The 26,858-nt window shown below is 37.2% G+C and overlaps 3 protein-coding genes across 7 annotated transcripts in view; all 3 read left to right on the forward strand.

Moving 5' to 3' along the window:
* The first annotated feature begins 2,938 nt into the window (after positions 1-2,938).
* atpv0e2 (ATPase H+ transporting V0 subunit e2) lies at positions 2,939-4,901 on the forward strand. Its single transcript, XM_079471509.1, has 4 exons — positions 2,939-3,156; positions 3,303-3,350; positions 3,634-3,732; positions 3,817-4,901. The coding sequence occupies exons 1-3, from the start codon at positions 3,053-3,055 to the stop codon at positions 3,725-3,727; spliced, it is 246 nt and encodes an 81-aa protein (XP_079327635.1). The 5' UTR covers positions 2,939-3,052; the 3' UTR covers positions 3,728-3,732; positions 3,817-4,901.
* Positions 4,902-5,280: 379 nt separating this feature from the next.
* On the forward strand, positions 5,281-11,758 carry hoga1 (4-hydroxy-2-oxoglutarate aldolase 1). 4 transcript variants are annotated; one of them, XM_079471315.1, is made up of 8 exons: positions 5,281-5,477; positions 5,893-6,113; positions 6,503-6,631; positions 8,732-8,859; positions 8,951-9,085; positions 9,709-9,805; positions 11,033-11,166; positions 11,472-11,758. In XM_079471315.1, the coding sequence occupies exons 2-8, from the start codon at positions 5,912-5,914 to the stop codon at positions 11,619-11,621; spliced, it is 975 nt and encodes a 324-aa protein (XP_079327441.1). In that variant the 5' UTR covers positions 5,281-5,477; positions 5,893-5,911; the 3' UTR covers positions 11,622-11,758. The 4 variants fall into 4 exon arrangements, with proteins under 4 accessions (XP_079327441.1, XP_079327444.1, XP_079327443.1 ...); XM_079471318.1 differs by having other exon boundaries at positions 9,709-9,801; XM_079471317.1 differs by having other exon boundaries at positions 9,744-9,805.
* Positions 11,759-20,670: 8,912 nt separating this feature from the next.
* Positions 20,671-26,858, forward strand: part of lcor (ligand dependent nuclear receptor corepressor) — a 28,760-nt gene continuing 22,572 nt past the window's right edge. The window contains exon 1 of one of the 2 annotated variants that reach the window (XM_079471838.1): positions 20,671-20,791. In XM_079471838.1, the coding sequence (XP_079327964.1) occupies positions 20,695-20,791 (97 nt within the window). In that variant the 5' untranslated portion in view covers positions 20,671-20,694. The remainder of the gene's footprint in view (positions 20,792-26,858) is intronic. The other variant, XM_079471837.1, reaches the window with a different exon arrangement.

Here is a 26,858-nt window from a genome sequence, read left to right on the forward strand (position 1 = left end):
AGGCCGCCAGGGCAGGACTTGACGCCGGATGGAAGGCCGCCAGGGCAGGACTTGACGCCGGCTGGAAGGCCGCCAGGGCAGGACTTGACGCCGGCTGGAAGGCCGGCAGGGCAGGACTTGACGCCGGCTGGAAGGCCGGCAGGGCAGGACTTGACGCCGGCTGGAAGGCCGGCAGGGCAGGACTTGACGCCGGCGGGACCGCCGGCAGGGCAGGACTTGACGCGACGGGACCACCGGACGCCGGCGGGACCACCGGACGCGACGGGACCACCGGACTCGACGGGACCACCGGACTCGACGGGACCACCGGACATATAAGCATGTCTATGTAAATATGAATAAATTCTACACGAGACTCATATGCACGCATCAAACTAATGTTTTTTGACTACATGCTTAATTTTGAGGGGGTAGAATCAAAGAAGGTGTGCAAACAATATCCTGTCTCAATATTACCCCCCTTATCCTCTCACATGTAACACGTAGTGTGTGAGCTGTTGAAAGATTAGCAAAAAATAGGAGCCTCCCGATTTCTCTGATCGCCATGAAGAGATCTCAATGACATGGAAGCGGCTGTATTCTGCTCATGTCTTCCCTCCACAATGAGGGGCAAGAGACCTGATATGGGGCGATGCTGGGTTTCTCTCCCCGTCCACTGCTTCCACTCTTAAGGTATTGCCCACCAAGCCATGTCAAGTCACCATGGCATTGGAGCATATACAGTATGATAGCAGGTCAGGCTGGGGGCATGACATCCTCTGGCCTCTTCTGCGTTGCTGTTAGTTTGGCTATCGAGAGGTTTCAGGAGGTTCGTAAGCAGGCGCTCTCCCCCACCAAAGCCAGTCTTCTAGTGTTGCTGGGCACAGTCACCACCTAGCTTCTCATATTGTGACAGGCAGAAGCAGAGTGTTGCTGCCCGGGCTGCCCCCAGAAGTCATTGGGGTCAGAACGACATGCTCAGCCAAAGACTTCTAAGCCTAGCAGAGCTGTCATCCAGGTGCAGAACACTTCAACAAAATAGCAGTCCTGACCCGAGGATCAGGGCACCTAGAGGTGGTGGAGCACATCTGGAAGATATTTGGACGTGCAGTAGGGAAACCACACTTTTCATATTGTGGTTCTTTCACGCATCCAGCACCAATGGGGTTGGACACAAAGGTGCAGGATTTGACGCGATTGTGCAGGTATGGCCACGCCGAAGCCTATAGTCTTTTCCCTGTTGGCTCTGCTCCAGTGAGTTCTTGAAAAGGTTTGCAGGACAGGGTCCGTCTCCTTTTAGAAGCCCCGTTCTGCTCGGCCCAGGTGTGGTTCTCGGACCATTATTACACCTTTCATAGGAAAGTTTGTGCTGCTCCTTGACTCTTTGTTTGGACTTATTCCCCTTTTTTGAGAGGTAAGTGGCGAGACAGGAAGCAATATGGGAGGGGCAGATGGAAGAAGAAGAACTGAGTATTTATGACTTATGACACTGTGAAGATATGAGGATATCTCGGTCTAGGTCTAGGTCAGAGTACTGATCAGCCCTATAGGCATATCTGAAATCCCAGAATCGATCCTGGTGAGCTTCATGTGTACATTATGAAGCTTTGTCATATCAATTGAGACAGTATCCGTTTTTGGCCCAAAGCGGCCTATTTTATTTTTTCTTACTGTATATCATTCTTACATTTTTACCGACATTTACAGGGGATTCATTCCAACATTTACATGAAATTACTAACGTACAGGGTACAATTTCATTCGTCTCTTTTAGCAGGTGACAGGAGAAGCATGGGAAAATGCAGGGCTATAAAAATATATACTTAGTATATTTGGGTCTATTAATAACTCAAGACTATTCGCTTTCATAATTTATGTTTCTCTTTACTGGCTGTGTCTGAAAAGTAAGAAATCAAACGCCTGTGTTCACTGTACCTGTGCTCCTAATAAAGCAATCCTGTGTTAATTCATGTGTTTTATGAGGTCTTTTTTGTTTTTTCAAACAGATGCCATAGTCACTCGGTTCAAATATATCCTTTTAAGCCATCTTCTGCTCCTAATTTGACAGAGCACCTAAATGTTTTCAGTGAAAATAATGCAATATATTTTTGTTTAATAAATAAATATATTCAATTATCAAAATGAAGTAGGACCTATTCTTTGGGATAAGAATTGGATTAATATGTTAAATATATTACATTACTTCAAATGAGCATTGAAATGCCTTGACTTATAACTGGCCTTAAATCTATTAATAATGATATTTTATATAAACTATCGTTTGTGAAAGGTGCAAAGATTTGTGAATGCAATCACGCTTTATGTCCACTAGATGGTACTGTTTGATCATTTCTACTAGAATGATTTTGGGATGGATCATGATAACAGTACATTAGTGTGAAAATTATTTCATGGTCCCATAAGTCAATGTTATAGCTTCCTTTTTTCTATAGGCTACCACTCATTAAATTAAGTATCTATGTACGATGTTTAAGTGTTTTGTTTTATAATGCTTAAATTGTTTATAAAAATGTATTTCACCTGTTATTGTAGCCTATTTAATTCAATTTATGTTGCACCACCTTGCAATATACAACCTTAAGGAAGCTATATTAATTTCTCTCAAATTACAAGATCTTATATATCAACAGAGTACAATATCTGGTTCAGACTTACGTTTAAAACCGTTAAAAGTGTTATAGATCTGCATGTTTATGTCCCATCTAATAATCCAGTTAATATGAAATAAACAATGAACATTTTGCATACCCCGAACTTTAATCTTAATAAGTGTTTTAAATAAGAATCATTTATTTGCAACATAACGCAAAATCTCGAGATAGTTTGATGTCTCGTACCGTTTGGTCTGCGCAGCGAATGACGTATATCTTACGTCATTGATTTTTTCTATTGAATGACAGTTCTTTTTAACCAATAGCATGCGGTCATGCAATTCCGTCTCCCAATCAGGAAGCGGCAGGCGTGTGCGCAGGATTAGTGCGGAATTGAGCTGCAGAATTCCCTAAAAACGGATTTCTTTCTAAATCGGTATTATTTTCATAAACGGGTCGCGATGGTTTATCACTCGGTGGCGTTGCCTATGATCTGCTTCACCACGCTGTGGGGTTTAGTGGGAGTTGTTGCCCCGTTTTTGGTACCGAAAGGACCCAACAGAGGGTAAGTGATGCTGAAAGAGGCCGAGCCTGTTTATCGGCGTTGATACATCTCTCAACACATGAATTCGTTCATATTTCATTTGTATTATATTCATGATATCGCATCTGTGTTGATTTGTGATTGATAAATATTTTTTATTGATACAGGGTTATCATCACCTGTTTGGTGCTGACTGCGGTTTGCTGCTATTTATTGTGAGTATAAAACAACATTTTTGAAAGATGTTGTGCATAATACGTAACTATTTTGTCTTTTGATGTTATGAAGTATTTCTATCCATATCTATCCATTCATCACTGGATGTCATTCTGTGCTATGAGCTTTTTACTCTGCAGAATCAATACTAGCCAACTATAATGTTTACTCTGGATGCTGGTTCAATTCATCTTTGCCTTTTGTCTTGATACTGTAAATTTATGAAGCACTGTATGATCCATTTCAATGTTTAATATTGTGTTTGTGTCAATGTGATGGCAGCTGGTTAATAGCTATACTGGCCCAAGTGAACCCTCTATTTGGACCTCAGCTGAAGAATGAGACCATCTGGTATCTGCGTTACTTCTGGGAATGATGAAGGTAACCAGGGCACCAATCTCCTTATTTGTGAACTGAATTTGTTTGAGGATAAATGTGTTTATAATTGTTTTTCATATTTTTCAGGTGTCATTTGCCAATTCCAGTGGGACCATTTATTTCATCAGTCTTTTTTCGAACCCTAACACTAATAAAATAATACACAAAGTTATTCAGTTAAAACAGCCCTGTGTACCTTTGTTTTAATGTAAAATGTGTTACACAAGGGGTTATATATGTCCTGATATTGTAGTAATGAATTCCAATTACGAGAGAGCTAAACATTTCGATAATACTATGGATACGATGATGAATATGTACAAAGAAATGTTATAGTGATGTTATTGTGATGTCCAGTGCATTTGTAAAGTAATACGCTTGTAAAGTACTTGTTAATGAAAGTCAGTTTTCATGAAATGTTCCTCGCATCTGTGACATACTTTATCCACATTTTCTTGTTATTATTTGTTAACATAATTTTTTGTTTGCAAATGTGACGAATATTTTATTTATTGGATGAACGAAAGTTTTTGTATATGTTAATAAAAGACCATGATCCTAAAATAAAACAGAAGTGAACCTACTTGTGCTTTCAAGTAATGCCTACAAGTTAAATAAATGTACATAATGTTCACAAATAGAAGTGGAAGTAGCAGCATCGACTTAAACACTCATTAAATGTATTATGAGGAAATAGAAATAAAAAGTGCCGCTTTTTATAGAAACTATTATATACAGTGGCCAATTTTTTTGATGTTTTTCCGCTTGAATTGGTCATGATGTGTGTTCAATAAAGACATGAAAGACAATGACTGAGAAATATTGTGTTTGTTAATATTTATAACATTTCATGACCAATTCAAGTAGAAATCCAGGAAAATGACAATAGTTTACAATATTTTACTGACCGGTCTATATCTGTTAAATCCTTCAATATTTGCCTGAGATAATGAGACTCATGTATTGATTCATACAGTTTTTGATGCATACTGAATCTGTAGTGAATGTGAATCTGTTATTGCCATGTTGGGATATGTTTGAAGTGAATAACTGGTCATTTCTGGTGTTGTTTTGTATCACAATAGTGATACAGTCATGTGATGATACAGATGAAATATTTAATATCATTGCATACATATGCTGCAAACAGGTCAACTTAATAAATGTTCATCAACAACATTTCTGTGCATATTATGGGGGATACCGTGAAGAATAGATGAAAACTACATTTAGAGAAGGCAAATGCAATCCAAGAGTGCCCAGAAAAGAGAAGTAAAAGTTTTGAAAACCTGTCACTACGTATGACTTGCTTGGAACAGTTTAATTATTTGCTGGACTAAAGTGAATTTATTAAAAAAAACTTCAAAGTACATGTAAACCTACCAATAATGTTTTTCCTCGTTTCTCATAACATTAATGACGTAATATGACACGCCTAGGCCTATAGCCGCGCATGGCTTGTTGATTGGCTGACGCTGAATGACAAACTTGTTAATATTAAATCACCCTAATGAATATTCATCCTATTGACACAAGCAAAACCTACAGCGGCGGTAACGCGCATGCGTGTAAAAGTTAGCACGCGCCTCCTGTCTTTGGAGTTAAAACGTGAAGACGTCTCTGTCTGCCACAATAATCTGCTTCATAAAAGCGCGATCTATACAGAGCTGTGACATTGTTTCTGTTTTGAATAGTTGCAGATAAACTGCATAGAGAGTGTGCCAGCTTTGGACTTCTGCATCAACAAGGTACAGTGCGCAAAACAAAGTTGCCTTCACTATTGTATATTCCTAATTGAATTATAACTGTTAAATTTTCCTTTATTTTAGGGGGCTTTGTATTTATGTACGATAGTGGTGCAATAGAAACTCAAAAACCCTAACCTACCAATGCTTTCAAGTAATATATTATATTTAGATGCATGTAAACATAATATAAATGGTAAAGCAACATCCACTTCTATTCTCATTAAATGTTTCATGAGGTAGGCTATTATTTTTGCAATAGGTTTATTAAAATAAAACATTTATCATGTGCAAGTTTACCCCAATTTTGTCAGAGGCTCGCTCAAATATTTGTCAATATTTAGACTTGATAACTGTGTTAATTATTAACTGCGAGCACATGACAGGTTTACGTTTACCATATGCTTTTACTCTACAGACGAATCAAAACCCTTAGCATGTTTACACTCCGAAATGTCAGTGTTGCATGTAGAAGATCAGCTATTTTAACATGGAGAGGTGCAAGTCAAAGGGCAGTCCAGAGACTGGACATCAGTGGAGTTTATCCTCCCATCGCCACTCCGTTTACTCGCAGTGAAGATGTGGACTATCGTAGACTCAATGACAATCTTAACAAGTATGCTGAAATACCGTTCAGAGGTGAGTTTATTTGATCAGATTACATTAAAAAAAACAATTTCTGCCATCTAATTGAACGCACAACAAAAAAGTAGGCATGTGCAGCAAAAAGTGCAAGGAAATGTTTAAACCAATGAACTTCTGTCCCATATTTGCTGTAATGTGAATTTTGTGTGACTCCTATTCATGTTGGCAATAGTTAACATCTGTTAGTAAGGAGATTAATCTCACGTCATCCTGCAGGTAAAAGTCCATCATTACACCATGTAGAGGGCGTTACCTAGTGGGCTTTTATTAAAACTACATAACATTTTCAGTCTAATGGCAGAAAAAATGGCTTGATTTCCAATGTTCAATATTTACTAATATTCACATTAAAGTCTTTTGTTGCTTTTATTTGTCATCAACAGGTCTTGTAGTGCAGGGCTCTAATGGAGAATACCCATACCTGACCCCCGAGGAACGGGTTGAGGTGGTGAAGAAAGTGAGACGGGCCCTGCCTATAGACAAGTTAGTCATGGCTGGATCTGGCTGTGAATGTAAGTCTCACTTATATGTCTCGTGTCATGGTCAGCAGCAGTTCATGTGTTTATTTCATCTATTAATTACATCAACAATATACGTTTGTCGCCATTTTCATTAAAACTGGAGCCTTCATGTTGTGGTCTTGGTCATGAGACACCTTGATAGCACATAAATGGCCCTTCGATTATTATTAACCATGTTTTATGACACTGGATTTAATTTTTTTGGTCAAGGAATATTTCGAAAAAATGTATTACCAAAATACATAACACTTTAAACGATAGCTTTTAAATGTTCAGTAATGAAGTTAATAATAAAGAAAAGCAATAGTTTTTAGCAGCAATATTTAGAAATCAATAGTCTTTTAGAAAACAATTAGAATATAGATAGAGTCTTAAACTAAAACAAAAATCAGAAAAAACAGCTTCTTTAAGCAGCTGAAGTTGGAAGTAGACAATATTTTGTGTGATTGTGTGATATTTGGTGTGTGAGTGTGTATGCGTGCATTTTCGTAAGTAAATATTATTTGTCACTAAAACTGCTTGTTGTGCACAGTACTGTAGAATTACAACCTTATTACAAACGTCTGGGCAATATTCACCTATTGAGTATCTAAAATAAACACTGCTACACAGGGACGTGCACAGGGGGGTTGCTCAGGTTGCCCGGGCAACTGCCCATATGCCCTTCTCGACTCACGTTGCCCTTCCGAGGTGGAAAATAAATAAATCATACAACGGATGCAGAATTTCACATACGTCTAGAGAAAAAAAACGCGAAAAGCCTCATTCACTTCCGTATTCGGGCAACTAAAGTAAAAGTCAGAAGGGGAAGGGCAAACTCTGTTTACGTGGGTGCAGCGCTGCACGCGACCGGCACCTGAGCTGAGCCTGCATGAGCGGCCCTAGAAGGAGATTGTCGCGGTTATCGGGTGATACGACTCAACGTTGTCTAGGGTGGCCATACTTCTGGATTTCGTCCGGACAGTCAGGATTTTAAGCCCCCTGTCCGGCGTCCGGGGCAGCCTCAAACCAGACACTCATTTGTACTCGTTTTTGGAGTTGTCCTGAATCGGCCTAAACAAAACCCGCTTTAGAACATTTATTGGGACGCAGCAGCATAGCGTCTGACGCCGTAAGGTCTCCGGTCAAACAAATGATTGGCTGAAAGAGGTGTCAAATAAATATCTGATATATCATTGGTTATTAACGTAAACAAGCCTCCACGACGTGGAAGTGGAGTCCACATGCTGGCTTCGTCACATCATAACGGTAACTTTCTGAAAGGTCAGACATCATTTAGTCCGGAATGGACAAAAGAGCACAACTTTATATAAAAAAACAGTAGAGACACTTTTCATGGATGTCGCTGTGAAGTGGACGTTTGTAGTCAAGGGACATGCGACATGCCAGCACAGAAAAACAAAAGTAATCGACGAGCTGCGCGTTTAGCCTAAATAATAAGACAGATAGCTTGCAGACAAGCAGCCTAGGCTACTATTTTTTTTGGAAGGTAGGCATTAGGCAAACTAAGCTACGTCTCTGCTGATAGTTAGTTTTTCACATTTCGTTTGAGCAAGAAGAATTAATGATGGAAGCTATGCATCACATTAATTATTTTATTCTAAATGGTTAAATGCCTAAATCCTTTCACTATTTTGGGTATTGTTTGAAGCCAAGATGCCCACTGAAAAGAGGCTGATTCAGGAGAGGGAGAGATATTTCAGGGAGTTATGTTTTTCTGTGTTATTATTAGTATTAGTTAAGGTGATTGAGTGCTGTATTTCAGTGTTTTACTTCTTTATATATATATGAATAAAGATCCTGTTATTCTCAGTTCTTCATATAGCCTGTGAGTTTTTTTTTTGTGGGGGGGGGTTGCCCTTTTTTCAGGTCAGAGCAACTGCCCCTCAAAATTCCTGTGCACGTCCCTGCTGCTACGGTTTCAATTCAAAGAGGACAGCCAAATGCATGCAGCTACTGGTTTTTATCTGTATCTGGGTTTCAAGCGCACCAGTCTTGTTCTTTAGTATCTCTCTTTTAATTTAGATAAAACCTGCCATACATGATGGCACACTGTCAAGCCATGTATTGCTTTTTTGTCTATTCTTGTAGCCACCAGGGCAACGATCCAAATGAGCCAAAGAATGGCAGATGTGGGCGCTGACTGTGTGTTAGTGGTAACACCATGTTTTTACCGCGGCCGAATGGACAGCCGTGCTCTTATAAACCACTACACTCAGGTGTTTCTGTTGATTGTAAACTATCATAAAATAAAACCGTGCTTCTCATTGTGCCTTTATTAAATGCACTGTTATCTTTGTCATTTCCAAGGTGGCAGATTCCAGTTCAGTTCCAGTTATTTTGTACAGTGTGCCAGCAAACACTGGTCTCGACCTGCCTCTGGATGCCATCATTCAACTTTCCCAGCATCCAAATATTGTCGGCCTCAAAGATAGTGGTGGGGATGTAAGAGCCCATATATTATATTTATTCAATTGTTTTACACAAACAAAGAATAAAAAAAATATGGATTTTGCATGTTTAATATCGGTATTTACCACAATTTGAAGTGCATCAGTATTATTATTACTGTTGCTTTGCGGTGTTATCAAAACGTCGCTCTACAACATTTGTTCAACCAATGGGTTTAGGGCAAGCCATGTGTCTTTAATCAGTGACAGATGGGGAGATAGTTTAGCAAATCTGTTTGGATATTTGTATTTTTAGAATCACAATCAGTGATGCCAGCAGTGCAAAAAATACACAACTAATGTAATTCATCCCCATGTGTTACGTTATCTGAAACGGGCATAAACCAGCCCCAAAATTGTATGGATTGTAAGTTCTCACGCTGTTGATACCCACTTCTTCCCTCCTTAATACCCAACAATATTAAAGAAGTCAACAATATTGACTCTTAACGTGTTATCGTTTCAGTCAAGCTAAGAGCATCATACAGTAACATTCACCTTTAATTGTATTACATACTGTAAGATTGCATAAGTTCTCTTTTTTATTCTCACCATCTCCGTCTTTATTTTCACTTTCTTCTATCACCTTAATACGCTCTGATGTTTGATAATTGATAGATCACAAGAATAGCTCTGATTGTGCACAAAACCAGATCGCAGAGTTTCCAGGTGCTGGCGGGATCAGCTGGGTTCCTCATGGCTGCGTACTCAGTAGGTGAGAACTGTCTAACTATCATTTTAGTTCACTTATTTATTGTTAACTTTTTTCCCCATTTTATGTTTTAATTTTTGATTTATTTTAAATCCCACAAGTTGCATTGTATCTTATTATTAAATGTAATCTTTTGTAAATCTTAAAGCATGATAATCATTTAAAGATGCATAACATGTTGAAAACATCATGCAATCTGTGAACAAACTAAATTGTAATGATGCAAAAAAAAAATTATTTTGAGTTTTTCTGAATTAAACATTTATAGATAATGTATGTGTTTATGTAAATTGATCATTTTTGTTCCATTCTGTAAACTACTAACAATATTATTCCTCCCAAATTTCAAATTCAAATAATGTTTATATTTGCATTAATTTGCAAAAACGAGAAATGGGTCAAAATAACAGAAAGAATGCACTGTATGTTTTCAGACATTAAATACTGCAAAGTTCATAGTTAATTTTAATCAGTACAACAGTGATATTTGAAGAATTTGGTTACAAAATGAGAACTTTCTTTTAAAAAATCATGTTTTTTTATTGTACATAATATCAATCAAACTGCTGTTGATTTGTTTTGATTTAAGCCATAACAACTCAAAACATAAAGCTAACTTACACAATAAAAACATGATAACATAGAAAACATTTTAAAAGAAAGTTCTCATTTTGGAACCAAACTCTTCATGGATTCAGGAAACGTTTTAAAAATACTTTTATGTGATTTTATCACAGTGTCTTGTCATGCGTTCACAATGCTGTTGGATGACTGTCACTCCTGAGGTTTGATTTTGCTGAATTCAACAGACAGTGGACTGGAATGGACACGAAACATCTAGAAATGCTTATTAAATCAAGATTGGACCTCAATTTCTTTCCATGGCTGTATATAGAGTATATGTAGAGCATTTTCTCAACTTGTTTGGAAACATTACTGTTGATCAAATGTCAGCTCGTGGGAGACTTTCCACAAAGTCTGTCAATTAATAAACTCAAAAAAATAGCTGTCACTTGCAAAAACTGGGGGTGGTGAGTTGCTCTCCCATTTTTTTGTGCATGGGTGGAGCCAACCTGTCAATCAAAATCAAACAGTCTGTAGTTTGTCAATCAAAAAAGCAGCAGCTTCAAATTTAGCTTTTTTCCATGTGGTCGTTCCAGGCCAAGGTGCACGAACACTGGAGATATTGCACTAATGTGACATTTAAGTCCCTGTGTGTTTGTTGTATAGGGGCCGTGGGAGGCGTGTGCGCCCTCGCAAATGTCCTGGGTCAGCAGGTGTGCGAGCTGGCACAGCTGTGCGTTTCAGGTCGCTGGGACGAGGCCAGAGAGCTACAGTATCGCCTCATCGAACCCAACACAGCAGTGAGCATCACGTCACCATAGCAACATGGCACATTTATACCACAGCTACGTTTACTGCTATGTAGGCACGATAAACATTGGAAGCAACCCTTCCCCCAAAGGAGCTGTCGAACAAAGGCCGTGAGAAAGATGGTTACCGTCGTGCAAATATGCTTTAAAAAACGAATTCATTCAAAACAACTACCTAACTTATAATTCATAGAATTAATTGATCATGAAGAGTTTGCTTAGAATCAACAACAGGTTATATCTGAGAATCCATGATAGATTTGACTCATTCAAATACAATGTTTCTATTTTCATAGGTAACTCGGCAGTTCGGCGTCCCGGCTTTGAAACAAGCAATGGAGTGGTTTGGATATCATGGTGGGGTGTGTCGGACCCCCCTGCAGCCACTATCACAGACAGATTTAGATCAGCTTCGAGTAAATTTCACATCTAATGGTTGGCTATAAATATTGGCCATAAACTGTTATTTAGGACCAATGACTTGAATGCGTAACAATTAATAATGTCTTACTTTTAAATACATTTAATGTAAATTACCATCATGTTCAGAAAACTATAAAAAAATAAAAACTTGAGTGCTCTGGTATTGTTGTAACATTATTAGATGAACCTGTTCAACATATTAAGGTACAACCACAAGTGGGCGCTCTAACCCACCTAGAAGCCCTTTTAGGACTGTCGGATGAAATGTAAACCTGTGATCACCTCTAAAAGGATAAAAAGCATTGGTATATGAATCATGCTGAGCCAAAGAGTAGATTGTCGAAGGAATGAGGAAAAAAATATGGCTACATCTGACTTCTCGCTGGGAGCAAAATGACACAAAACTCAAGACGAAGAGCAGTCATTATCTCCTCTCTTTACCTCATTTTCAGTCTATTTACAGTGCTGTCGCTGTGACATGAAGATTTTTCCCTTGTAAAGTTCTTGTCTGATTGTCCCTGTTGCCAAACCTTGGTTTAACTATTTCTTTGCACATCGCTGTACATTTCTACACAATACATGGCATGCCCACCTTTGTAGACAGACCTAATACTCTGTTAGTCATGACTAACAGAGGACATGCTTAAAATGTAGTTGAATAACTTTCCCATCCTTTTGAGCAATATTTCTTAAACTACTTTTTTACTTTCATAAAAATTTTTTTACAATGCAACTATTGTGTGCAAGACAGTATGTGTTGTTACATTGTAAAATTTCAAGTATCTGCATGTTATTACACTCTTGACCCTAAACCCACCCGAACTTTAAACATACTGTGAACAACACATACAGTATACACACAATAAATACAGATTTTAAATGTTTAAACATTTGCAAGGGATAGTTCACCCCAAAAAATAAATTATTTCATCCTTTACTCGCCTTCAAGTTTCAAATCTGTATACATTTCTTTGTTCTGGTGAACACAGAGAAATATATGTAGAACCAACAGTTCTTGGACCTTATTGAGTACCATTGTATAATATTTTATGATTTTTTGTTCGGTTTAACACAAAATAAAATATTTAAGAATGTAGGGCAGAAAACTGTTCAGACTACCATTGTCATTTTTCCTACTATGGTAGGCAATGGGGTCCAAGAACTGTTTGGTTACAAACATTCACCCAAATGTCTTTTCCTGAGTTCAACCAGACAAAGAAATGTATACAGGGTTTGAACAACTAGAGAGTGAGTAATTCATAAAATAATTTTCATTTTTGGGTGAACTATTCCTTTAAATATGACTGCTTTAATAGCATAAAATGATATACTTTCATTTACTCACTCAAGTTGTTTCAGACATTCATTTTGTTGTTCTGCTATACACAAAACAAATGATATTTGGAAGAATATTTGTCACCAAAAAGTTCTGGGGCACTACTGAATACCATAGTAGGAAAATCTACTACTTTAGAATCTACTATGGTAGTCAGTGGTGCCCCAAACTATTTAGTTACCCACATTCTTCATAATGTCCTCTTTTGTGTTGAACAAAACAAAGAAATCTATACAGGTTTGAAACAATTTGAGTGAATGATAGTTTGTCTAAAAATGAAAATTGTCACACCACTTTAAACCAACCCATTCTGTGGTTCTGTGATTTCAGAGAAATGTAAACAAATATGCTTATATGTTATGTAGATTTTTTCATAGTATTTTGAATTGAGCAAATCAATTATCACGATAACCATTTTATTAAATATCGGTGAAAATGTAAGAGAAGCACAAAGATCTAATAAAGAAATTATAGATATTTAGGAGACGTAGATTTTTTTATTTATAATAATAATACATCGCATAATTTTCTCTTTTTATAACATTAAACATTCAAATGTGTATATTTAACTTCCTTTTATTGAAGCATATTTAAGCTTTAATACAGTAATAGTTTTGTGGTGTACGGGTCAAAACAGCTTTGACTAACTAGTCAAATGTAGAGTTCTTCATGCGTTTGAAAAACATTTAAGTTCTTCAAACTGTTTATTAAAGAACCGACACATGCAGAACAATGACAAAACCTTACAAGAACATTGTGTAAACTTGTAGTTGAGGTAGACTCCAAATACATCTACTTTCCTAAATCACAATCTGCAAAAACTACATTTACATTTAGTCATTTAGCAGACGCTTTTATCCAAAGCGACTTACAGATAAGGAAACATTGGAAGCAATTATAACAACTAATACGTGAAGTAAGTAGATACAGAATCAGAAATACTTGCATGGTCCAGTGCTAGCGATTCTGCAGTGTGCATAAGATAAACACTTTTTATGAGGCCATGAGAGTTGAGGTGGCACCAAACTCAAACATATAGAGAATATACGAAACGGTAAGACGGGCTCTTTTCATGTGTATCTGATGTACATTAAACTATTTTTGGAAGAACATGGGTCAAAGAACAAGAAGCTCACATGACAATGCAAACATGGAGGATGTAGTGTCAGAGATATGAGGAGATGGCAACCTCTCTATCTGTGGGCGAATTTCAAACAGTATTTTCACGCCTTAAACTGAGTTTCTTCACAATAGCAGTCAGAAAGTGTACTGTACAAATGGCCATCACCTTAAAGCATTTTTGCCATTTATGACCATGATAAAGTAATTTTGGAGGATTCAAAACACACCATTTCAGTTTATATAAAATTGTCTTTATTCTCTTTACCACGAGTGACCCTAACACACAATATGAGACCGTAAACCCCTTCACCAGATACATTCCAATAGAAATGAATGGCCGATGCTGCAAAATGCCCCCTAAATGTCGAAACTGTGAATTTTCTTTCAGTAAACTCCACACATAAAACACAAAGATCATTGAAAAAGCATTGCCGCATTGACATCCCTTCAAAAACAGTCTCTTGTTTCCTTTGAAGGCCCGGATAGTATGTCTGGAAATCACCAACTGATAAGTAATGCAGAACCAACTGCCCAACTATGTGATTATGGAAATCCTAATAAAGGTTAGAAAGTAAATTACTGTAAGAATAAAGCCCCACACTGTACTGAGTATCGCTGGGGCGAACCATATGAAAATATGCATCACAGTCTTCATGTCATTTAAAGTAATGCATTTAATATTTAAGCGAATAAGCAATACAGTAAACCATGTCAGAGAAGGTGTACATTGGCCTTAATATTATAAATGATTTTTCAGCTCAAAAGTTTAATTTGGCCATAAAGTTTTTGCCTGAACCAAGAATGCTGCACATTAAAAACCGCTTTGAATGGCAGGTGTAGGCAGAACAGCTTGAACATTTCAGTATTTTGCCATGGCAACAGACCCTATGCTTAGGAAAGCGGTTAAACTGTTGCAGCACTTCACATGCTACCACATCGTAAGGTGATGCAAATAATGGTGAATACAAATGTCTCTGTGTCAACAGAGCGGGTGGATGGGTTAAAGTCCATTTTAAACACAATCTAAAGTTTTGTGGAAACAGGAAGGTGTGAACGGGGATTGGCAACCAAAAGGATATTTAAATGCTGATAATTACTTCCGCATACCATTTACTGTATGAAAACATATTTCTGGTAATAACTTTGTGTTGTATTCACTTATATTTGAATCTATTGTTATGCTACCGTGCTAAGAGTTTTTGCAATCCAAAAACTAAGAAAATGAGTGACAAGTTTCTTTAAAAATAACTGAAAGATATTTAATTGCCCTAATGTAATGTGTACAAGTAAAATGTTTTGAAGTTATAGAAAAATCTGTTGTTTCTTTCCCTCTGTTTCTGTGAGAGGCTACACAAATAAGTGACGACAAATGACCAAGATGCACTCATTAAATTGTCCCCGCTACTTGAGAGATTTCGGGGAAATGTTTTAAGAAATAATAACAGGACATGTTCTCCGCCTGTCAGTCATTGGCTTTGCTAACACAGGGTTGGCTGACATGTCTTTTAGGCTTTTAGAAAGAAGGGGGAGTGTGTTTTAAGATGTGCCAACCAGCCAAACCTTTGCCACCTGTGGTCTACACTTTCACAGCTTATTTTAATCCTGGAGAAAACCCCCTCTAAAGTCTCGCTCTATGTTTTTCTGTTCTCCAGTGTTACGCTTACATCCATTTTACATTACGTTTGATTCTACTCTACAAATCAAGAAAGATGATAAATTATGAATTCTGACCAGATACTAAAAACCCCTAGCAAATGTCTTACACATTCAGCGAGACTACGTATAAATGGTAGTTGATAATTGTGATGGTTATTATTGAATATTTATGACATTCCTCCCCCCAACCTTAGTCATGTCAAAGCACATGTTGGTTGTGGTATGCAACAAAGACAGCTGTGTTTAGAATGGCGATCAGTTTCCTATAGCAATAGTTTGTTATATTAATTTCGAATACAATAATCATAATAAAAGACTGTTTGACTTCCCCGACACCTCTGGACATGAAGACGCGGCTAACAAATCTCACAAAATCGGGGTGTCTTTATATGTACAGTATACATCTACTATATACCATAATGCAGATAGTTAGAGCACAGAAGCCTAAAACCTACATAAAGGATTACATTGAGACACAGCAAACACGAGAGCTGCAGTTATCCCAAACAACCTGTTAAAATAAATTAATTCGATTTTTTAACGGTACATTTATTTAATCATTCAATTCTCCACATTTGACATAAAATGCATTAAAATATTAGTAGATTCCGCCCGGGCTTTAATGCAAGTTTGCAAACAGCACAGCAAGTCTTCAGGCTTTTGTGTGTGAGGATTTAGGAGTGAAGAGGAGGGAGGGGGATATAGCTTTTTTGCCAGCTAATGGTTTACTAAATTTGGCTCTCCATCTGTTGGCTCTTACAGAGCTACCTATTCCTTAATCTAGGAAGAGATTCTTAGCCAGGAGATTTTGTAGGGGGGGGGGGGAAAGGGCTTAACCCCTGTTTGTAGATAACATGGATGTTTGTGTGATTTATTTTGTGTATTTAATATTTGTGTTTTCAACTGTTGTTGAGGAATAAACAATTACCTTGCATACTTATGCATGTCATTTTGTGCTCAAAACATCCAACAAAGCCATTGTTTTTGAACATTGAAGTGAACTTTCAATTAAAACCTACATGAAGATATGGCAGTGTAGCTGTTGTATCCTGCGAGTACAATCTGTGCAATACACATCATTACCGCATCAAACCAATTCCAAGTGACGGTTGCCAGATAATGAGGACTTACTGTAGCTACATTTGCGAAGATTTTGAGTCCGACCGTTGCTTTGATTCTCAACAACAATTTGCAAATGACCCAATTATTTTTAAGAGTGCGCTTTTGGGTATATTTTACTCGCAGAAGCTGTCGACATTGCACACATCAGTATGTACATTTGATTAACTGCAAGTGGTTATTTGACAGAAATGGTTCGTTCGGTTTTCAAAACGGTGTCAAGCTTGACTTAAGTCAATACAAATTAATATCTTAGACGGCACATTAGCAACACGGTATTCTGCATCCAGAACCGCTGTTTTTCATCATTATTTACTTGTTGGTGTAGCTCAACTGATAAATACAAAAGGAAATAATTCCATCACAAAACCCCAAGATTCATTGTAGCAATTATCAAGATATGTGTTTCTTTTATTAATATTTAAAGTTAACAAGATTCCTGCTGTTTCACTTATACTGTAATTGCTTTAACTCGTACTTACTCTGGAATATATTTGCAGGTGTTTGCATTAAGCTATTTTTCCAAATGTGGAGTCTGAGATTTTGTCGAAGGCATTAACATCGCAGAATGAATTTCTATCATGCTGGCACAGTCTTATAGACGTTTTATATCACATATCCAGACAACAGGGGATGTGTTGAAGTCATTGTTAAAATATTTGGTGATAATGAATGCTTTGCAGCTGCCAAGCTATTTTTTTAGTTGACCTTTCATTGCACAATTGGTTATATTGCTTTTCTATGTGTAAAGTCAACGTTTCCGAAAGAATGTAGTTGTTACAGATGGACAAGGGCCTCCAGAATCCTTATAAAGTTTCCTTGATAACAACAAAACCTTCTGGTTGTCAATGTATATATGACCCTGGACCACAAAACCAGTCTTTAGGTGCACAGGAATAATTGGCAAAAGTCAACAAAACAAAAAATGATCCATTTTTTTCCAAATATCATTAGGATGTTAAGTTAAGATCATGTTCCATGAAGATACTGTAAATATATCAAGGATTTGGTTTTGTTGTCCAGGGTCACAGAGATCTGTTGACGCAATGTCAATGCTCAGTGTGGAAGAGAGTCAAAAGCAAATTCAACTCACTTCATTTCAAACCCATACGACTTTCTTTCTTCTGCAGAACATGAAAGTAATATTGTTAACCATACAACATTGACTCCCATTGACTTCCAATGTATGGACACGAAACCACAGAGACATTCTTCAAAATATCATCTTTTATCTTCCACAGAAAAAAGGGTCACATTCAGGTTTTGAATGACATTGAATTTGTATTTTTTTTTAAACTATACCCTCAAAGCAATCAATGCATAAACATAATTTGCACACGTTACAAATCCAATACATAATCCTTTATATTGGCCCCTATAATATTCCCCTGAAACACAGTCTATGAAGCCCCTCCCCCACCGCGTTGGTATTTGAACGTCAGATTATCCCTAAATGCTTTGAGCGGTGAGCATGAGACCAGGCTAAGAAGTGCATTAGCCAGAGAAGAGTTAATAATGTAGCCCTTGTGTGCCACTAGTCTGGGGCTTTCAAAGTAATTTCATGTACATTTCCAATTTTTAGAAACGTCCTACAAAAGGTCACGCACATGACACAGAGCCAATCAACAGGTCAGTTTGGTCTCCATGGGAACCAGTTTCAACAAATCAGTTTGCAGCGTTGTTCTTTATAAAAATCGCAACAAAAACTGTTTTGCCAAAATAGGGCATTCAGATCACTTGTGAGTGACTGCTTTGTGTTTGTCCGGGGGACTGATGCCTTTTGTTTACACCATACTGCAAAGAAGACCTTGAGGGTATGGAGTCCTGGTACATATAGCGCCTCTGTTTGTGTGTATAGCTGTCTCTAAAGATGCCTGTGGAAGATTCTCTGTAACGTGATCGTTTTGCCTCACTTCAGTGTCGGTGATAGAGACTTGGAATTGGATTTGCTATAGAGAGGAGGGCTTTTGTTTAAGGCAGCTGGTTGAATAAAATATATCCTTTTGACGACAGTTTCCAGCAGGTTTAATTGGCATGTAGGCTGCGTCAATTCAAGATGCATCCTTTTTGACCACTGTGACAAATTATAAATACATGAAAAATGACAGAATTTGTATCTTAGTTGAAAAGTTGTGTAAGGGGGAAAAATCTAAAGATTTAATGTAAAATGATCAAGCATTCGAATAATGAAATATCTACATTTTACATTTGCTTCCACGCATTTGGCAGAGGAGGGCTTTTGTTTAAGGCAGCTGGTTGAATAAAATATATCCTTTTCAATTATGATGTCGATCCCCCCTTGACTAAATAGTAAACCCATGTAATTCATGCAGAGTATTTAGAGTTCCGTTGAAATTGGAATTCATACGGCTCCATTTAAGCGCTATAATAGACATACTTTCTTCACTTAAATTTCCATCATATTCATCTTGTTGGGAAGTAATTTTGGCCATGAGACGTACATAATGAGATAAAGTAATTAAATATACAAGTCATTCGATTTATTCCCGATAAAGTAAAACACACAATGATTAAGTAAAAATTAAAAATAAAGTTTTATAGTTGAGTTCATCCTAAGGATTTCATGCATGTTCTCCTTCATAAAGTGCACTGGACTTTGTATACTCTACGTCTACTATGATAATACACAATGATGTTCTTGATAAATACCAGCTATGTTGTATTGAAAGACCTTGTGTCGCATACAATTGAGTCCAGTGTCCCAATGTTTTGTGCATCAACATTTTTGCTCAAATTTGTGTTCATTACGGATTCACGACGTAAAGGAAACAAGATGATCTCATGTGGCACAATAAGTTTATAAAACAAACTGTAAATGTTTTAAATGTTGTGCATTATGCTAAATATTTCCTTGTCTTTAATTACAAATGAAGAAAAATCAACGATTGCATGCATTTAATAACATAGGAATCCATATATTATAATTATTTGTATGTGTTGTTAGATTATTCCTATACTGACTTTTTGCTTATGCTTTTCGGAATGCTGTACCATCTTTAAGTATAAATATTGAATAACCAATTTTCTATTTATTGATTTCATTATTCTATTTATTTTAACTTGTCTAAAAATATTAAAAACTTAAATGAACATTTTGGTCACCATTATTTTACTACTCCATCCATTACCTTTACGTGCCATGTATCCCCTTTACCTTCCATACTCTCAGTTTGGTGACAAAGTCGTCCTACATTACATGACTCAAGCTTTTGCAAAGTTACAAAACACTGGTCTTACTAAAATAAATGGTTTTGGGCTACTTTTTGTAAATCTGGTATTGTAAAGCACAATGGTCAATTTAATTTTTGATTGACTAATTTTAAAGTAACACGAGGCTATACATAAATAAATAAACAAATGAAAGACTAATGCAGATTAAATCACACAATACTGCTATAGGGTGTAACTTCTGTGATAATATCCTAATTATATTACTACTTTACATAAATAATGTTAACAATCATATAGGTTTTCAGGTCATAAATCTAATGATCTGTTATAATAAAATCAAATTACAATATGACAATAATTTCACCTGATCATAATCAATAGAGTTTGTTCTGTATAATTGTGAATCGTATGCTAATGTTTAATCTTCGTCATTTTGAGTTTTTAATGAAATGAATGACAGGAACGACATGACCGTGGAGTCCTTTGCACAGTGATACGCTATTTGGTACGATAGGCTGAATAATATTTGGATATGGGAGGGACGTGCTGCTGCTGCAGCGAAGCCCCCCACACCCGCGCCCCACCCACAGAGAGGGGCTGAGTGCTGATGACGTCGGACGATGGGAAGCTCCCAGCAGAAGGTGCGCGCCCGCGGGAGGGGCCGATAGAAAATGGCGAGTCTGTGCAGAAGGCAGCAATGCACGATCGAGAGGCGCGGCTTTCGGCAGGAACTTGACTCGTGGCGGCATAAACTCATTCACTGTGTAGGTAAGCTCGTTTAACCTAACATGCATAATGGTCCGGTACAGATCCAAAGGTTGCTTGGATACATTTGGCGTAGGGGAACTGCCGTAAACCCGTCGCCTTTGACGGCGAGCGAAGCGGCTTTTTTGTCTCGCAACGATTTTTCCTGTAGCCGCTCGCGCCCGCTGGACCTTAGCAAATATTGCGGTTATGAGTTTAGTTGCGCGGCCGTTATTTAGACAAACACTGCGTACGAAGTGCGCATCTAGGTTTTAACGTCATTGTGTAATAACCGGTTTATTTGCCTGACGTCGTTTCCTTAAGTTAAATTTTTTAAGGAAATTTTGGGCAATGTTTATTTATTGTAAGCAGGGCGTGTTACGTGTACAGAGGGAATTGTCCGCGGACCAATCAAACGCGCCCGTTTTGCCAGTGTGCGCGCTCCCTGTTTTATTGTAGGCTACTGTATTATTTGGGGTTGGGGGAGGGCTGTGCGCGTCACCGCCCCGCTGTCATGCTGATGTGCTACTGTGCGCGTTCCCTCCCCTCAAATGATCGGCGCTGGGGGAGCGCGCATTGCTGCAATGGGGAAATGTCAGAAAATTATTTTGTATTTTAGGGGAAGGTGGGGGTTGACAAAGAAAATGACACTGCGCATATTGGCTAGTTGTGCTCGCGGCCTCAGCATCTTGTGTCGCTTACGCGAATTACTGTCCAATATAACATTTGCAAGCTTTTGACGAATGTATACGCTGATATTTCAGTCCGTATAATTTCCTTTTTGCGTTAATCGATCGCTCGCTTTGAGTGGGTCAAACCTGTTTAAGGACTTTACGTAAATGTAGCAAGAAAATAACGAAATAGTGCGTGTTGAATTCGCTTTAAAGGGCACGCGAGTGTCGTTTCATTTCGTTATTTGATAGTTTGGGATTTCCAAAAATCGTCCAAAAATCGGTCGCTTTCTTGCCCCTCCCCCGTTACATCCGATGTTTCATTAGCTTTCTTTAATCCCTTTAAATCGCCGTATCTGATGTTATTGGGAGATTATCGAGTCTTAACCTCGAGGTTTCCTAGTTTTCAACCCGAGATTTGTCTTAATCTCCCTTTAAATGTCAGACAGCAAACCCTTGGCGTTTTTGGCATCTGTTAACTGCAGATTTTGTGTAGGCTAAAGGTTGGTCACTTTCTATGTTGACCACAACAATATAACGTCCGTCTAATGCTGAATTAAGATATGCGATTTATGGCATAAATGTGTGAATCAGCAGGGACCCAAAAGCTTTTACCCATACCTCTGTTTGAATAACACATCAAGCTATTTTAATGCTGTCGATCCTGTCTTCTACGCTTACATTTACCTTTACTATGAAAGCTTTGTTTATGTTGTTTGACATGACAGGTGCCTTTGAATTTAGTAATCCCTCTTGCTATAAAAAAGGTGCTTACATCTGTATCAATGGGCAGTTTTAGGAAGTAACAAGGCATTGAGCCGGTGTTGGGTAAAACAATTGAGATTAAAAAATAGTGTTTGTCATCACATCAATGAAATCATTAGTTAAGACGTTTTAAACAGTTATATATGAACGTTTTATGTTAGAAGAAATTGCTGTCTGTGTGTATATAAAATATTATATTTGTGTGCATTTGAAATCACAAGTGACGAGGGAACGTCCTGGAAAAGTTAGAAAATAAAATGTACGTCTAATCTGTGTAGAGGCGTATTGAATTTCTTTCTTGTGTCTTGTATCCAGTCTGCTCAGACATCCTTTCATTTTCCATTAGAATAGATTCATTCGTATTGTGTGTGTTGAGGAAACATGCTTAACAATTGGGGTTGGTCTGTCAATAGTAAACTGCAGTATATTGACAGCTAAGCTTTGGATGAAGTTGTGAAGCCGCCATTCACTTATTTTTCAAACCTAGAAGTATTTTAAAGTTGATTTACACTGTCAAGACAAGATTTCGGTTTGTGCTTTGTTGATAACTTAAGAAACCGTCATAAATCATTTCCTCAAACTTTTCAAGGGTCAATGGTCCAAAATCTGAACCCGGTGCTCTTCTGCGTGCCAGCGCCCTTGCAACGCTTCGAAACAAGAATTATATCTTTGTCTGCAAACCAGTTTGTTTCATTCCAAATTTTGGAAGTCAAACAAATATTGTGATATTTTCCTTTTTATTTGCAGCTTATGGTCTGATAATGAACGACATTGCTATACTTTATAACTGTAAAGTAGGCCCGTATAATTTCTCTTGTTCTTTCTTCAAGCTTTTAACCACATAACATTTAACTTGATGCGTGTGAATTTTTACTCTTGTTCAATGATTAATCGTGGGGAGTTTTCATTGTTTTTTAGTGAATTTTGTTTTTTGTAAATGTGTTGTCTAATTGTTTGTACCCACGCGAATAGCTCTGACATATGGACCAGATGGGTCAGATAGTTTGGCTTTCCTTTTCATTTCTCTCTGTGTGGGTTTGTCACCGCACATTTGGTGTCATGCATGAGAGAGTCACAAATTCAAACAAAACTGAAGGTCAGAGCTGCTTGCTGTGTGAACCATTACCATCAGGAAAAATGTCACTTTTTATTTCTGTCTCTAGTCGTCATCTGCCTCCCCCTCTCTCATCGAACGCTTCCTTATGCATCCTTCATTTTCCCCCTTTCATCACATATCAGCAACAATCTAATGGCCAATTATGTCCCTTGAAACCTCTCACTTAAATATATAGGGCTGTTTTGGATATTCCTTTGACATTTAACACATTTTATACATCTCAGTACTGCCCGGACTAGATGTCCTAGTCTTTTTACAAGTTCCACAGTTGTTCTTGAAATTATGATTGGTTTGTAATTGCACATTGCGTCTTGCGGTTTCAGAATGTTTCGCCGTGTATTAGGAGTGACTTTAAAATGTTTCTTATATGCTCTTGAACATCCACCCCCAAGTGAAGAGCTTGTTAAAGAAGCGACTGCACCTATTTGACGACAGTTTCCAGCAGGTTTAATTGGCATGTAGGCTGCGTCAATTCAAGATGCATCCTTTTTGACCACTGTGACAAATTATAAATACATGAAAAATGACAGAATTTGTATCTTAGTTGAAAAGTTGTGTAAGGGGGAAAAATCTAAAGATTTAATGTAAAATGATCAAGCATTCGAATAATGAAATATCTACATTTTACATTTGCTTCCACGCATTTGGCAGACACTTTTCTCCAAGTGATTTACAGTTAATTCAAAATACACACAACTTGTAAATTGACTAGGCAGTATCTGGTGTTTTTTACATGTATAATCCCTGGGAATCGTACCCATGATTTACAGGAATATAGCTTGCATTAGTATTTGATATAGATGCATCTAATCGCTGTACCTATGTAATGCATTTACTCTTTATTTGACATTAAATATTAAACAATTCACTGAGATACAGTACATTTCTGTATAGAAGTTTATTAATAATAGTGTCATATGTCTTACAGCGCCTCTGCACCACCAAGCAACTTAATTTGTGCTTTTCACCAATGACACAAAAACCTATTGATTCTTCCTGAATGCCTAATACAAGCTTTCCAGTACATTTACATAAGCCGTCTATATAAAACATATAAACCACTTTAAAGCAATAGCACTAGACTAGCACTGACACAACCTTTCTAAACGTCAAGATTTTAATATATCAGACTTCTGTGCCTAAATATTCTGACATCTGGGAAGTCTGTCATGGTCTCGTATTAAAGCCCCAGGAATTCCCATTCTGTCAAATTAAATTTCTAGCTTATCCCAGTTCTGACTTTAACATTGGATTTCTCATTTCATGTGAATTCTGTTTAGTATTTTTGTGGTCGCGAACATAGTAGAAGTAGGAATCAGCAGAAAACAATATTTTATTCAATGTTTTATTAATATCTTTTTTCTTAATGTGTTATTGTAAAACAACATGTTTTTTTATTGGATTGGTCTTCTTTCATTTGCTCGGGACTTGTGGGCTTTGTGCGGTTATATTTATTGTTCGTTCTGGTTTAGGAATTTTATGTAATAGAAATGATTTGCTCATTGACCTTCATACAGTTTTACAGATGTGCTCTTAAAGATGATAATTGTCACATTAATAACAAATTTCATGCCGGAAAAATATCGATAGAGTACATTTGTCCACTGCCCCCGCAACCATTTCTTTTGTTTTTCCTCTTTCTGAGATGTTTCACTTTTTGAGAACATTTTTAAAGAACTGAATTGCCATTCAATATACACAAAAAAAGGGATCTGTGCTTTTCAAAAGAAAAACATTAGTAGCAGACGTCTTGTGTAATAACCTTAGGTAGTTGTTCTTTGCAGATATATGGTAACGGGAACTGCGATAACACCATTTTTCTCTCCATATAAAGTGCTTTAGCTAAACAAATCCAAATGTGTTAAAATCTGCCTTATGGTTTCACTTCTTTTAGTCTTCCTCTCATGTGACACACTGCAACTTGTTTGCCATTAAACCCCCTGGAACATTTACAGTGTCCCATATGAGTTTAGATTATGTGCTCAACGTGGGATTCCCTGAAAGCTGCATGTGCAGGGATTTTGGGTCTTTAATGAAATATTTTTGTTGTGCAGCTACAAATGTTTAAGGAAAATTTGGAATCCTGATGTTTTGTAGTACAGAAGAAAAAGTGGTTTCCATACTATTTTCCTCAAATATTATATTTTGTGAAATGAAAGCTTTATGCTGTGCACAGTAACATATGTCTGTTCATACATTTGTTTTGTAATGTTTATAGTTTGCTTTTTGTAATAAACACATTTAACTTGCAGAAAACCGTTTGGTCATTAACATTTTGAATGTCATTTCAATACATCGAACCATTAAAATCATTTAGTTGCTTTCTGTGTAGCACTTTACATGCCGTTTCATTTTTTTCTGGATTCTGGTAAAAAAAAATGTTTAAGATACAATAGTAATATTTTTGCCCACACATGAAAAATCCTTTCAGTATACTGTAATATTAATGTGTCGGTTTGGTTCATCATATCAGCTGTATGTGTAGTTTCATCACTTCCCCAACATCTCTGTTGATGTGCATGTGAATTATTCCTTTTGTTTCAGTGAAGAGCAAGAATCCATGTGAAAATCACATGATAAGAAGAACGGCCCTTTAGCCAGCTGAAATCTCATATCAATTACATAGCTGCATCTCCACTGGAAATGATTTTATACGCATATGATCTGATGATTATTGTCTTTAGGGTCTTTGTGCTGTTAAATGAGGATTAATAGCCAGTCCTGATATATGGCGCCGTTGTTAAGTAGCTGCCACTTATTAAAAAGTCAAACGAAGCGGTTTTATTATTTGCAGAACTCTCAATTATCAGCAAACTATTTTGTCCTTTTAATTGAAATATTTTGTTTTAAACAACAAATGTTGAAGGGATTTTCCATACGGTACCTTGTAACACTTGTTATCTGTTTAGTAGATTTATTACTTTTTGTCAATGTTTTTCAACCTCTCATAAAGCCAACATTTTATTAAAAGCAATATAGTCTATGTTAATGTATTTTGGCTGAAAGAAATATGAAGTGGAGGCACTTTTTTAGGGTTCAGCCCATGCAACGACTGTTTGTTGTTTTGTGCGATTTATTAGTCAAACACAAAGCTATAGAGATGTGCTTAAAATAGGACATTTGTGTGGTTGTTCCTTGGCACATATTTGCTTTTTCGCCAGACATTTTTTTGTATGGCACAAGAACTCTCATGTGGGATAATAACTTTATGTTAATTCTGCCTTCTGCAACCAGTCTTTAAACTTCTTGTAATCTTTTTGAGTTTGTTGGTTTCTCAGTGGCGAGACCTATAGAATTCATTGAAAAGCTTATCTTGTGGGAGAGAGTGCTTGTACGTGGTGAATAGTATCACATCGCCTGTATTGTACCATAGAGATAATAGAAAAATGTAAGCAGAAAGATCAATCTTTTGTGTTTTTGAATTATTACACAAGGCCTAAAATAGAGCAGTTTTTTATGTCTTTCCACAAGTTAATAAATCCCCCATACATCTGTGTATCCCTAGCTACTAAACTCAATTGAATTTCTTTTGTGTTTT

Source organism: Barbatula barbatula, assembly GCF_947034865.1.
Source record: "Barbatula barbatula genome assembly, chromosome: 13".
NCBI lineage: Eukaryota > Metazoa > Chordata > Actinopteri > Cypriniformes > Nemacheilidae > Barbatula > Barbatula barbatula.

Excerpts from the sequence above, each read along its gene's own strand:
- atpv0e2 (XM_079471509.1), top strand. The coding sequence starts at position 3,053 with ATGGTTTATCACTCGGTGGCGTTGCCTATGATCTGCTTCACCACGCTG. Across the intron at positions 3,157-3,302 it reads CCGAAAGGACCCAACAGAGG|GGTTATCATCACCTGTTTGG; the intron begins GTAAGTGATGCT and ends TTATTGATACAG. Across the intron at positions 3,351-3,633 it reads GCGGTTTGCTGCTATTTATT|CTGGTTAATAGCTATACTGG; the intron begins GTGAGTATAAAA and ends ATGTGATGGCAG.
- hoga1 (XM_079471315.1), top strand. The coding sequence starts at position 5,912 with ATGTTTACACTCCGAAATGTCAGTGTTGCATGTAGAAGATCAGCTATT. Across the intron at positions 8,860-8,950 it reads TTATAAACCACTACACTCAG|GTGGCAGATTCCAGTTCAGT; the intron begins GTGTTTCTGTTG and ends GTCATTTCCAAG. Across the intron at positions 9,086-9,708 it reads TCAAAGATAGTGGTGGGGAT|ATCACAAGAATAGCTCTGAT; the intron begins GTAAGAGCCCAT and ends GATAATTGATAG.